Source organism: Cryptomeria japonica, chromosome 4 (genome assembly GCF_030272615.1).
Source record: "Cryptomeria japonica chromosome 4, Sugi_1.0, whole genome shotgun sequence".
NCBI classification, from domain to species: Eukaryota; Viridiplantae; Streptophyta; class Pinopsida; order Cupressales; family Cupressaceae; genus Cryptomeria; species Cryptomeria japonica.
The window spans coordinates 104,333,673-104,348,121 of record NC_081408.1 but is presented as its reverse complement, the minus strand read 5'-3'; the positions used below and the strand labels follow the sequence as shown (position 1 = coordinate 104,348,121).

The 14,449-nt window shown below is 35.7% G+C and overlaps 1 protein-coding gene across 1 annotated transcript; it reads right to left on the bottom strand.

Annotated features, from left to right (window-relative positions):
• Positions 1-8,347: 8,347 nt before the first annotated feature.
• Positions 8,348-10,814, bottom strand: LOC131032904 (cytochrome P450 82A3). Its single transcript, XM_057964005.2, has 2 exons — positions 9,710-10,814; positions 8,348-9,136 (listed from the first exon to the last, which is right to left on the bottom strand). Exons 1-2 carry the CDS (start codon positions 10,625-10,627, stop codon positions 8,516-8,518), a joined length of 1,539 nt encoding a protein of 512 aa, XP_057819988.1. The 5' UTR covers positions 10,628-10,814; the 3' UTR covers positions 8,348-8,515.
• Positions 10,815-14,449: the final 3,635 nt, after the last annotated feature.

Here is a 14,449-nt window from a genome sequence, read left to right as displayed (position 1 = left end):
TCTCTCTCTCTCTCTCTCTCTCTCTCTCTCTCTCTCTCTCTCTCTCTCTAATTGTCTATTTATGCTTATCTCTATCTATCTTTTCCTCTCAATATCTCCTTACATCTTTATCTCTCTATTGCTCTATCTCACACTCTACCTCTTCCTATATTTTCTCTATATCTTTCTCTCTATCTCAAGATATGTCTCTATCTATATCTCTCTATAAAATCCCCTTCATTTTCCTCTCATTGCACAAATACCATCATTTTCTAAATTTCCAACCAATTGACTTCATGTACTACATAAATGTCTACAAAAAAATAGACTTGATTTTTTTCTAATTGACCTTCCACACCTATTTGATGTAACCATTGCACACCTATGCACCATGTTTACATCACATCTATTGTTATCATTTATATCTTGGGAAATTTTTTGTAAATAAATTTTGTGGAGTTGATGGTTTACCATCCATTCTCCAAAGACACATATTAACTACCTTTACATCCTTATTGTCTGAGTAGGTATACATAGTTGGATGCCAACTCAATTCATTTGAACTATCTTAAAATTCAAATTTTAAAGGCCTGGTGTGGTTATCATAAATTGTAGTTTGATATTTGCTACATACTTCAAGTCACATTGGATTGTCCATGTTTATTGTATGGTATGAATATGAAAGTGGGTTTGTCACCAAAAATTTTTGAGAATGAAAATTTAATTGTTTATAAGATTAAGTTCTTTTACATTAAATTGTATTAAATTTTCATTGATGTTTTAAATACAATATATTATGTCTTTTGTTGTATTTTTTATGAAATTTTCTTGAAAAAATTATATAAAATACAATATTGCGAGCAATTAATTTATGTGTTTCTTATATTAAATTCAACTGTGTATTCCTTAAAATTTTCCTTGATTATTATCATGTTGTTGGTAAAGTATTGACCACTAGAAGCCATCCTAAAAAATATAATGATGGCAATCATTTTCACTTGGGAAAGGATGAAATGTGGTAATATAATTTTATAGTTAAGAGTAGATTATGATAAGTTTAAAATAAGTGGCATATGCAAAATTATATAACATAGTAGAATTAAAAATAAATTAAATTTTAAAGTGAACTATATATTAAAATCAATGAGGATGGCATGAAACATTTATTTCAAAAACTTGTAATACAAATTCAATTAAAAGTGGGCGACATAGGCTATCCAAGATTATTACTAAATAAAGTCATCAATATTTTCTCTACTTAATACATAATGGTCCTTGAAGATAATTTAATTCATATCCTCATCATTCACTTCATTACTTAATTCCCATCCTCATCAATCTTTTCTCTACTTAATACACAATGGTCCTTGGAGATAATTTAATTCTCTCTCTCTCTCTCTCTTTATTGCAAACATACAATGAGCTTGTTGGTAATGGAGCCTTATTATCTTCCTAACTCAAAGTTTTTGTCTCAATCATGTTTGGATATGTGTAAATGAATTCATAGTTGACTTGAAGCTATCACTTCTCCACTAATACCTTTATTGTTTCATATTATGATTCCCCATAGTAGTCAAATTCACTAAGCAATGTGTATATGAAATATGTGAAAGATATGCTCCATTTCCATCTACATCGTTATATCTTTCTTTCTCTCTACCTCCTTACCTTTCCCTAAATTTCTTTCTCTCCCCCTCTATATTTCTCACTATATCTATCTCTCTATTACTCTTTCTTTTTATCCCCATCTCTCTCTCTCCCTCTCTCAATATAGATCCCTCCAACCCTCTCTCTCTTTATCTCCATATCTCTCATTCACAAACATACTCCATGTTTCTCCCTCCCTATCTTTATCCTATCTCTATATCTCCCTCTTCTCTCTGTCTCTCTATTTATTACTTCTCTATATCACCTCCATTATCTCTCACTCTTTCCTCCTCTATGTATCCATGTTTGCCTCTATGTATATATTATTTCCTATATATTCATCTTTCTATCTCACCATATCCCCTTCTCTCATTATCTACCTTTTTTATCTTTATTTATCCCTCACCCTCTTACTCTCTCTATCCATACTTTCCTTTATATTTTTATCCTTTATTCACACTGCTTTATCTTTCCCAATTGATATCTCTATGTCTCATCCTTTCTATCCCCATCTCCCCCTCTTTCTAACCATATCTCTCCCTCTCTCCCTATCACTCTCTCTTTCTATATCTCTCTATTTCTGATGTAGAGCATGATGGAGTACTCTCAATCAATCTATTTTTATCAAATCTTCAACTATGATACTTGAAACAATGGTCTTCCCATCAAGGTCTTCAATTCCTCCTATCACTACTCTAAACTAGCCCATTCTTCATATCTTTTAGGAAAGGCCTCAAATCCTCCACAAAATACTATTGTAGACTCTCCTTAGGAATATTACAACATGTCAAGTGCAAACATCCACTAAATTGAACCCCTATTGTTAATTCAATGTTGTCTTGCCTACAATTAGGCCTATTTCCTTATAGCCCTCTCGGAGAGGTTTTCTGAGCATAACTTTCTATACAGACCACTTCAGGTAAAAATGAAAGTACATTTGGATACCCATTTGGCCATATTTATAAATATCTCAATTATTCCTAGGGGTTTTTTGGAATAATTCCTTCAATTATTGACTGCTACGTTGCAATTATGCCTAATTAGGCCTCTTTTACAAAGCATGTGTATGAAATTGGCACTCCAAACTTAAAAACCTTCACTCTAGGGTTACAAAAATGTCATTTGCAGATCCCTTGTGCATTTTCCATCACCAATTTACATCAACCATTCACCTAATCACAAAACTCTACTCCTACATATCTCTTCCAACATAATACGTAGATATATTAGGCCTAAATCTACACAAACCAGACCCTAACTCCAACCCCTTCATCCCTAACTCCAACCCCTGCAACTACTAACACCCCTAACACCATTAAAACCCTATCTACTTCCATTCCCTTTATTTATCAAGACCTATATCAATGGAATCGCCTTATTGCATGGTTGTTTACAAAACCCTCAAACCTAGGGTTTAACAACCCGATCTTGGTAAATTTTCTCTAAAACTCTTCAATCTAAATAAAATACAATCAAACCAAGACCAAAATATTCCTAGTTCATGCCTCTATCAAAAAAAATTTATTTCATGCCAATTTATTACCTGTATGAAACCCTACAATCACTATAGCAACAAATTAATGAGAAAAGTGCAAAAAATTGAAGTCGTCTTTATTGTTTATGCATCAAAAATTTCACACCCACCTTGCCTCGACCTAAGCACGTAATATTTATCCTATTTACAACAAGTTCCAATGGTTCATAACCAACATTTGAATAGATGACTGTTGAACTTCCCAAAAACATAAGACAGTCCTATGCTAACCTATAACAAACATTGATACAAATATTGTATCACTTAATATCTGATCCCGAAATGATAAACATGATATAAACAAATCTAAAATGGTCTTGAAAGACCTTATTACATGATCAAACTGAAATGACAAAACAAATGTGCCAAAATGACCTCTTAAAGGCATGATTGCTCTTGGTGCTCCTCCACCATACTCCCGAGCTGAAGAAGAATCTTAAGTCCCCTTTAAGATCAGGTCTTGGACTGTGGTCCCATGATTTAGTATGTCCCGCTTTGTCATCCATGTGGAATTCTCTTTAGGAAGGCCTTGCCACTTCACTAGGTACTCATGATAGAAATTATACCTTGTTCTCTTGGCTTCCTTGGTGTCCAAAATGTATTCAAGCTTCATTGGTACACTTAGAGGTCGATATTTGACAAATTACACAATTTTGAACAAACATTTTGATATCATTTTTCATTTTTGACCAATAGTATAACTTCCTTACCTCCTCTAATGTTTTGTCTATACCAAATGACCACTCAAACTACCACATTGTTTTTCATTAATCATAATTTCCCTCATTGAACACTTAGGGATGCATAATTGAGCTCCTTTAAACAATAATCCATCTTGTAACAAGAAATCAAAATACTCCTCATGAAAAGCATCATGAAACTGATTGCAAATGACATAGATATCCTTAAAGTCATCATCATATGCATACATACGTTTCAAGGAGTTAATATCCACACTTTGAAGTTGTATCTCTTGGACCAATAATATCCTCCTGCTTAATGCATCTGCCACCTTCTGGGCTTGTCCTTTTTTATGCTTGTTGTGATGGTGAAGCTTTGTAGATACTCCACCCACTTCATGTGCCTATGGTTGAGCTTCTTGTGGTTGTTAGGAAATTGCAAAGCATGATTATCAGTGAAAACAACAAAATCTCTAAGAAGGAGATAGTGTCTCCATTTCTTACATGCTTGGACCATAGCATACATCTCCAAATCATAAGAAGAAGAATTCTTCTTTTACACATTGACTTTATCACTAAAGAAGGCCACGGGTCTACCCTCTTGGCTTAAAACTGCTCAAATTTCCTACCCACTTGCATCACACTCAATTGTGAATACCTTGTTGAAATCAAGCAAGGCCAAGATAGGTTGTTGTGCCACCCTTTGTTTCAGATATTGGAATCTCTTCTTTTCTGCATTAGTCCACATAATTCTTTTCCCCTGATCTCCTTTGATCGTACCAATAATAGGTGAGCAAATATGACTAAATATCTTTATGAATTTCCTATAGAAACTTGCAAGGCCATGCAAACTTCTTACCTCTCCTATTGATCTTTGAGTTGGCCAACTTAGAATGGATTCTACCTTGTTGGGGTCCATCTTCAAAGAGCCCTTAGAAATCACAAAGCCAAGGTATACTAGTTCCTCCTTCATGAACTCACACTTCTTAAGGTTTATCATCAACTTCTCCTCATTCAACTTCCTCAAGACCATATCCAAGTTCTGCAAATGCTCCTCTTTAGTCTAACTGAAAATAAGTATATCATCTAAGTAAACAACCGTGCAAAATTACCTATGAAGGGATTCAAGACTTCATTCATTAGCCTCATGAAGGTACTCGATGCATTGGAGAGACCAAATGGCATGACAAGCCATTCATACAAGTCTTCATTTGTCTTTAAAGCAATCTTCCATTCATCCCCTTCTCTGATCCTAGTCTAATGGTAGCCACTCTTGAGGTCTATTTTTGAGAAATAGCATGCCCCTCCAAGACAATTCATCAAGTCTTCCATTATAGGTATAGGGAACCGGTACCTTATTGTGATCTTATTGATTGCCCTCGAGTCAGTGCACATTCTCCAATCTGCTCCCTTTTTAAGTGCTAACATGGTGGGGACAACACATGGGCTTAAACTCTCACGTATTAGGCCCTTATCTAACAACTCTTAGATCTGCCTTCTTATTTCTTCATTCTATTTGGGGGTCATTTTGTAAGAAGCCTTATTGGGCAAGGTTGCCCCTGGTATAAGTTTTTATATGGTGGATAACATCTCTCATTGGTGGGAGACCATTAGGAAGATAATCTACCACTGTGTCTTGATATTTATGCAACAAGGCCTGAACTTCCTTGGCATCATCATCAACATATGTTGTTGTCAAAGTTGTCTTTGGTCTGGTTATGATAACATATCCCTGTCCCCCTTCTCCTTTCAATGTTCTCAAGAATTATTTTTCCCCAACTACCATAATGCTAGACCCAACCTGCTTGTCCAAACCTTCATCTTGGAGTGGTGTCAATGTGAATGAAAATCCATCCTTCTCTATCACATAGACTTTCTTGTGCCCATTATGCTTAGCCTTCCTGTCATACTACCATAGTCTTCCAAGGAGAAGATGACAAACATCCATGCAGATGATGTCACATAAAATCTTGTCTTTATATCCCCCAACATTGAATTCTATGGTCCATGTCTTCTCATTAACCAAGACTTGTTGACCTTTATTTAGCCATGATACTTTGTAGGGGGTGAAATAAGGAATTCTCTTCATGTTCAATTTTTTTATTATCTCCAAAGATGCCAGATTATCAGTAGAACTTGAACCTACAACAACTCTACATACCTTTCCATTTGACTTGCAAGTGGTTCTAAATAATTTCTTTCTTTGAGGAAGTTCTTTGACTATTGGCACTTTAATGAGTTCCCTTCTCATCATTAAGGATTCACCTATCTCCATAGCAGCATGTTGGGGAGGAGAATTAACACTTTCATTATCTTCTTCATGCGCTAATTGAGTTCTCTTTTCACCACCATGAGAAGTAGAAGATTGTCTCTTTGGGCACTTCCATGCTTGATGACCAAATTGGTTACATTGGTAGCACCTACGTGAAAAGGTGTTGGAGCCTCTTCCTTGTCCACCATACTTGCCCCTATCATTTAGTCTCCCTCCTCTAAAGTTTCCTCTTTGGCTTGTATTTTGTTTTTGACTATTGCTTGACTCTTCTTGTGACTTGGAGGTTCATCCTTTCAACCAAAATCAAATCCCTTTCAACCAAAGTCCAAATCAACCATATCTATCCACCATTTCATCATCCCCTGAAGTCACACAAGACCAATCCATGCCATCTCTATCCAATAACACAATCTCCCAAGGCCTATCCATCGTACAAATCCAATCTAATTCAAGTCCTGATTTAGAGGATCTCATTCAAAATTCTTCCTCATCATGCCAAAGTGTTGGAACCTTCCAAAAATATCCCATGCAAACTCATTCCCTGTGTTAAGAGGACAATCCAAAATCAGAAGAAATCAGTCATGACACAAATCATGATAAAGAACAAACCCTTCCATCCTACCCAATTTTTGATCAAGATCCCACCGACCAAGAACCCTATGGTGATCCCATCATTCTTTTCTATTCCACTCATGATGATACCCTTTCATCTCAAGAAAAAAGTATCCTTCCAAGTCCCATCCAACATCCACCTCCTGAGAAAGATCAAGGCATCCCTTCCATCCTTCCTAATAATCTCTTTCCAAGTCAAAATCAAAGCATGCCTTCACCTTCATATCCTATACAAGATCTCATTATTTCTCCAGATTCTTGTCAAGATCCCTCCATCCCATCATTTCCATGTCATAATCATGCATGTCTCTCACAAGATTTCATCTCACCAAATGAATCTACCATATCTCCTAGTCTCCCTCATGATCTCAATGTCTCTATACAAGTTGTTCATGATCCCCTTACCAATGGAATCACCAATCCAAATCATACTACACAAGACAACTTGTCAACAATTGTATGTGCACCGTTATCACACGCCAATATGGTGATAGAAACAAGCATGGCACCAACTAATGAAATCAACACCCAAATTGTTACATCATCTTCTTCAAGAACAAGCATAACACCAGCTAATGAGATCGACACTTGGTTGGCTTCATCATCCTCTTCAAGTGTATCAATAGAAATAGGCATAACACCCATTCATGTCACAACTTTGAAACCAAAATTTGTTTGCCTTATAAACCCACACTTCAAAGACTGGGGGCAAGAAGATCTACCATAGTCGGATTGGTTTGAAAACAGAATCATTGAGTTATAGATGTGAAAGAAAACAACCTCAACTAAATTAGCAACAATTGTCACTTTAAAAAATATCTTATTCGAATGACACTATTTAGTATACAAATTTTGAAGTTCTATAAGAGTTTTCTATAGAAAATCAACAAAAGCCATGCTTAAAATAATGACCTAATTGCTCACCGACACTTACACCATAATACTACTATGTGAGTAGTGTTAATCCTTTTGATCAATTAGATGTTCTCATGTATCTATTTATAAAGATTTATAGTTAAATATGGGAGATATTAGGTGATCTCGTGGTATGGGAAGGATAGAACATAAGCATAGATCTGCAAGATTAGTCTTTGTGTGACCCACCCTCACTTAGACAGCTAGAATGATTGAAATCCTCTCTCTCTCTCTCTCTCTCTCTCTCTCTCTCTCTCTCTCTCTCTCTCTCTATATATATATATATATATATATGGTTTTCTTTTAGTTGTGTTCAAATCCATGTAAGTGGATGCATAGTTAATTTCTCTCTCTCTCTCTCTCTCTCTCTCTCTCTCTCTCTCTCTCTCTCTCTCTATATATATATATATATATATATATATATGGTTTTCTTTTAGTTGTGTTCAAATCCATGTAAGTGGATGCATAGTTAATTTATAGCTATCACTTCTCCATCAAGACATTTGTTGCACAAACCACATCATTTCATAAATGATCTACCAATTAACATCATGTACTACACAATTTTATACAAAAAAGACCCCATTTTTTTCTAAATGAACTTTCACCTCTTCGACATACCCATTGCACACCAAGGTGCAATTGCTAGTAGATATATAGATATGATACACACGAAACTTCAACAACAGTCTTAATTTGACCAAACACTTTAAAAGCTAATTTCTATATTAAACTACATTAACATTATTACTGATTAGGTTAATAAGGCTTACAAGACTTCACAGCTTACGAGTTATTCCTTCTAAATTAAATGATTGTGGACCAACAACGTGACCAGGCGTTAAATCTCTTTGTTCCGAGGACTAAGCAGACATATCAGTAGAGATGGAGGGGAAGCCGAGGTTTAATAATGACCTCCAATGGAATTGATTTGGGCATTGTAAGCCCAAGCCCCTCGGTCATGTCAATTTCAGTGCTCTCTGGAGAAAAACATTCGAAGCTCTGAAGCAGACACCCCAAAGTATGACTGACCACAATCAATCCCAAAGACATGCCCGGGCAAATTCTTCGCCCTGAACCAAACGGAATCAATTCAAAGTCCTGCCCTTTCACATCAATCTCTTTGCCGCTCTTGAGAAAACGTTCTGGATCAAATTCCATGGGGCGCTCCCACACAGCCGCGTCTCTGTGAATTGCCCAGACATTCACTAACAGTTGCGTTCCTGCGGGAACACAATATCCTCCAACAGTGCAGGCCCCGATAGATACATGAGGGAGCAAAAGAGGTGCGGCTGGAAAAAGCCTGAAAGTTTCTTTTACAATTGCCTGCAAATATTTCAGCTTGTGGATATCTGATTCCTCCATTAATCGGTCTCGTCCAACATGTGTATCAATCTCTTGCTGGGCTTTCCCCAAAATTTCCGGGTGCTTTATCAGAGCTGACAGTGCCCACTCGATGGTCACAGACGATGTTTCAGTACCTGCAGTTATCAAGCCCTGCAAAACAATCAGCAAGAGCTTAAAAAGCCTGGTAGTTCAAAAATGGATTTCTACTTAAACAACCAGTGCCCAAAAATTATTCTTATTAGCATTCAGAATCTCCCATTTAAACAATCTTTGTTCACGGTGATGTGAATTCTTGTAGAAATGTCATGTTGCAACAATGCTAAAGAGCAAGAATTTTCAACTAACACTGAATGTTGGAGAAGCAGGGGAAATCTGGTAGCGATCCATCCCCTGCCATGCTATGATTAAAAAGATAAAATATGCCCTACAAATCTACAGACCAAGATTAAATCAGGGTAGATAATACATACGAAAAGTTTTAATTAAAAGAAGGGTTAAAATTAATTCAAAACAGAAGAAATACAAAGCAAGAGCTTTACACAGTTCTATCAAGCTTCATTAAGTGGTCCAACTTTTGAGGCAAATCCAGAGGCAATTGACCCTTATCCACAATGTTTCAATTTTGCACATAATCAAAGAAACCCATTTAGCCAAACAATCCATAATTTCATTCTCTAGAAATATGAGTGAAAGTAATTAACAGAAAGGGATGCAGGAACATACAAGGGCGTTGGCTATCACCACATCGTCGTTATTGTCAGACTGAATTTCATTGTTGTCTGTTGCAGAGATGAGAACATCAATCAAGTCTCGAGCATGCACACCTCTCTTCTCTCGGTGATCCTGCAGCAATTTCTTCATAAATACATCCACTCTCTTCCTTAGATTCTGCATAGAAAACACTATTCCCTGTGGATCGACCCACTTGAGAAAGGGCAGATAATAGGCGATATCAAATACTCCATGTAACAAAACCCTTTCTTCCAACAACTCCTTAAAGTGCTGCGCTTCTTGGAAATCTTCAGAACTGAGATCTGACGAGATTCTCTTACTGGCAACTGTTCGCATCATGATATTATATGTGAGAGCAGAGAGCCTTAACTTCATGTTCACTGGATTCATATCTCGCTCCCAACTCTCGAACAGCGAACGTATGAGAGTGGAAATCTCCTCTGTGCGGACGTGGCTGAAGGATTCGATCCTGTGTGCAGTAAAGAGCTGGAGGTTGCAGATTTTTCTAATGTTTCGCCAGTAGGAGCCGTAAGGAGCCCAACCAAAGTTTTTGAAGTCATACCCCATATGCTTTCCTGCAGAGAGAAGTGGGCGCGAAGCAAAGGCTTTGTCATTTGTTGTAAAGCATTCTTTTGCGAGCTCTGATGAAGAGATGACCAAAACTGGTCGGAAGCCAAGTTGCAGATGCATGATGGGTCCATAGGTCTCTGAAAGCGAGGATAGAATTCTGTGAATGGGTTTTTTGCTTCTACTTAGAAGATGAAGATGCCCAAATATTGGCCACGATGGAGGCTGCGGTGGCTTTGCTTCTGCCGTGATATTATTTGTACATCTGAGAGAGTTTGCAATTAGCCATAGTGAAACCACTGCTACAGCAAGAACAATAATTAAAACTGCTTCTAGCCCCATAACAGATGGCCTGCCCTCCTTTCAATAATTGAGATCAGGAAAGATATTCGGATAGCAACATCAGAGTTTTTGTATGATCACGGCCGTGAGATTTAGAATATGTCATCCATGACTTCATAGAACAGTAATATTTTTAACTTGTAGGTAATAAATACACTCTGCACTCTATAGAAAATCATATTTTGAGGACAGAGATTCACATTTATGAAATGGATTTTGACAATCATTATTATGACAACAACAAAGTAGAGCAGTATTCTATTTTACTAGCAATTGCACTTTGGTGTGCAATGGGTACGCAGAAGAGGTATAGAAGGTCAATTTAGAAAAAAATTGGTCAACTTTTTGCATATATTTTGTGTACTAGAAGTGATAGCTTTAAATAAACTATACATCCACCTATCCATATCCAAACATAAGTTAAATAAAACGTTTGAATTTGAAAGATAATAAGACTCCATTACTAACAAGCTCATGCTATGTTTGTAATATAGAGAGATGGAAAGAGAGTTGGAGGTTGAGAGATATAGAGATATATAGAGAAGATGGAGTTGGAGAAGGAGAGAGATATGGAGAGGAAATGGAGAGATAAAGAGAGGGGAGAGGGATAGATAGAGATGGAATACATAAATATATAAAGAAGGAGAGGGGGATAATGATAAAAGAAGATAAAGAAAGATAAAGATAAAGACAAGAATGCACTTCAAACAAGAAAATCTAAGTGATCTTGGTCATTACTAGAATAAATACAATACTCAAATACCAAACATGCAAATCTAAAAGTGTAGATCATCAAAAGAAAATGAAACAACTTGGGTACAAGAATGTAGAGTATTTGGGAAGTCATAGTTGCAAAAATTTGAATTTGAGATGGGCATCACTAGTGATTGGGGAAAAAAATTGACAAAATGTATCCCAAGTCAAAGATATCACAAGTCATCATGATACTCAGTTTTACCTAGTGTCACTAAAGAATGATACTTAATTTTATTTAAGTATTACTTCAAAGAATGATACCGAATTTTAGTTGAGCATTACTGACTAAGGAATAAAATGAAAAAATAGTCCCCTAAGAAAAGAATTTATCTTATATACTATTGAAGAATCATTGTATATAGATGAGGTATTGAAATTCTTTATTGTATTCTTTGTACTCCAAACACATGCATGCTAATTCAATCAAGATTATAGTTTACTCAATTCAATACATAACAAATGACATCAAACTTAAACATATTTGGTAGTTGTGAAGGCCTCGAATGATGTGATTGCCAATATTTGTATGCCAAAGATGTGCGGAATGTCAAATACCTAGGGAATCTTGGCCTATTTTTGCATACATAATTTGTGTAATACATGATATCAATTGATATGCCATTTAGCAAATGGTGTTGTTTGGTAAACAAAAGTCTATATGGAGAAGTAATAAAGAGATATAAAGAGTTATAGAGAGGAAGAGATTGAGAAATATAGAGAAAGAGGGAGAAGGAGGGATAGAGTGTTTGAGAGATTAATATATAAGGAGATATATATAGAGAGAGAGAGTGGTGGAGGTAGAGAAAAATAAAGAGATTGACAAATAGAGATAAGTAGAGTTGGTAAGAGAGAGAGGGGTAGATAGAGAATTGGAGGGAGAAAGAGAGAGAGAAAGAGATATATGAGAAGAGAGAGAGGGGGGGGAGGAGTGTCTATGTGAGTGATATAAAGATAGAGATAGAGAGGGAGAAGTAATGAGTGTGCAAATGAGTGAGTGAGAGACATATATTGATATATAGAGATAGAGAATGAGAGAGAGATATATAAATAGATAGAGGGAGAGGGAGAGGGAGAGAAATAGAGAGGATAGAGGTAAAGCAAAGAGAGAGAGAGAGAGAGAGAGAGAGAGAGAGAGAGAGAGAGAGAGAGAGAGAGAGAGAGAGAGAGAGAGAGAGAGAGAGAGAGAGAGAGAGAGAGAGAGAGAGAGAGAGAGTTTTTTGTATATCTATCTATGTCTTTACTTAATTTGTGCAAACATATGTCTCAATTGATAAGTTACAACTTGAGATTGTTTTATAATTTGCAAACACAAACATGACACATACAAATGTAGTACTTAATTATTGATATTCTAAAAATTTGAAGTAGAAATATCCATCTTCAAATGTGCATTACACCTTAAAATTGATTAAAATATATATAAATAAGATGGTAGTTGAGGTTGTAGAATTGAGATAGTCACATATAAGGCTATGTAATATTTTTTTTTGATGAGATGGCTTATAGTTTTCATTAAACAAAAAAATTAATACATTTGTAAAAATATAAGATGGAGGCATCATAAGCCAGATATATACTTTCCTTTTTTGGGGGAACTATTTGCTTCATATCTAAGTGTTGAAATGGAGTTGGGTGTGAGTTAAATATTATGATACAAGCTATGGTGCAACATATCATGGGTTTGAGTTGTCATCAAAATAAGATGAAGACAAGCTAGACAATCACAAATGATTATGTGTTGATGAAGAAAAGTTAAAAATGAGTAAATTGAGATACATTGGAGGTACTCATATTATTTATATGACTAGAAATAATGACCTTAAATTGCATTTTATGATGATTGAAGTTGAATGACATTGTTTATGTTTTGAAAAGTAGATTTTAGATTGTAACTAAAGTTGTTGAATACTTTCTCTTTCCTACCTAAATATTTGTATTTGCATATCAGATACCAAATATGAATACGATATTCCCAAATAGAAGATGAATAGCATATTCAAATGTATCTATATACAAGCCCATGGTTGGGCCATATCCAATATATAAGACACAACATCACACCATCTAGTGTCGTATCCAGTTTATGGTTAAAAAGAACATTCAAAGATTGCAAAAGACAGAAATCACAACCCACCCAAGCTGTAAAGCATAATCAAATCTCACCCAATAGAAGCATGCATAGATTGTAGGAGCTAGGCATATTACTGTTAATTATATGGTTTATTGCTTCACATGGGTTATTGTGCTGAAATCATCGTTTATGGATCATTTTATAACTAATACTAAATTTGGCTTTTATGTGTTAAATTTTATAATGAACATAATTAACTAAGAACCCAATATCAATGAATTAGTGACAAAAACTATAAATAAAAATGATGCCAGTCTATTAAAAATTTAATTGATGATGACTAAGATACTTAGCCACAATACAATGAGTAAGATACAGATATATCGTCCATTTCGATGAGTGAGTTAGGATCACAGATGTTCAAAAGGTCATTAGTTAATTTTCATTGTTCAATCAGTATTTGAGTTAACCCAGTCAAATCAAACAGAGGGGGCGCTGCCATCAATCAAGAAAAAGTCCCCACCAATTATAGTTCGATGGATGTCCATACTTTGTTATAGCACCAATTTTGGCACAGGCATGGAGGGTGCTGGCAAACGTTGTGGAATTTGGCTTTACAGCTTCCAATCGTATTTTATTGAATGTGTCTAAAGCCTTTTCAACGAATCCATTATGCACATTTTGTGCTATCATGACATTCCGTGAGACCACATTTCTTTCAGGCATTTTGTCAAACAGATCGTGTGCCTTGTCAATTATTCCACATTTTGCATACATTTCTACCAAAGCATTTCCAACTATAATATCTGACAAAATCTTTCCTTCCATTTTGCTTTGATGAATGCCAATACCCTGTTCCAAAGCTTCCATTTTGAGGCAAAGAATATGCTGCTAAAAGTTATGGAATTTGGCTTTACCCTGCCAATTGCACTTCCTCAGAAGTCTCTAACGCCTTTCCAATAAATCCATTTTGTGCATAATCTATTGTCCATGAA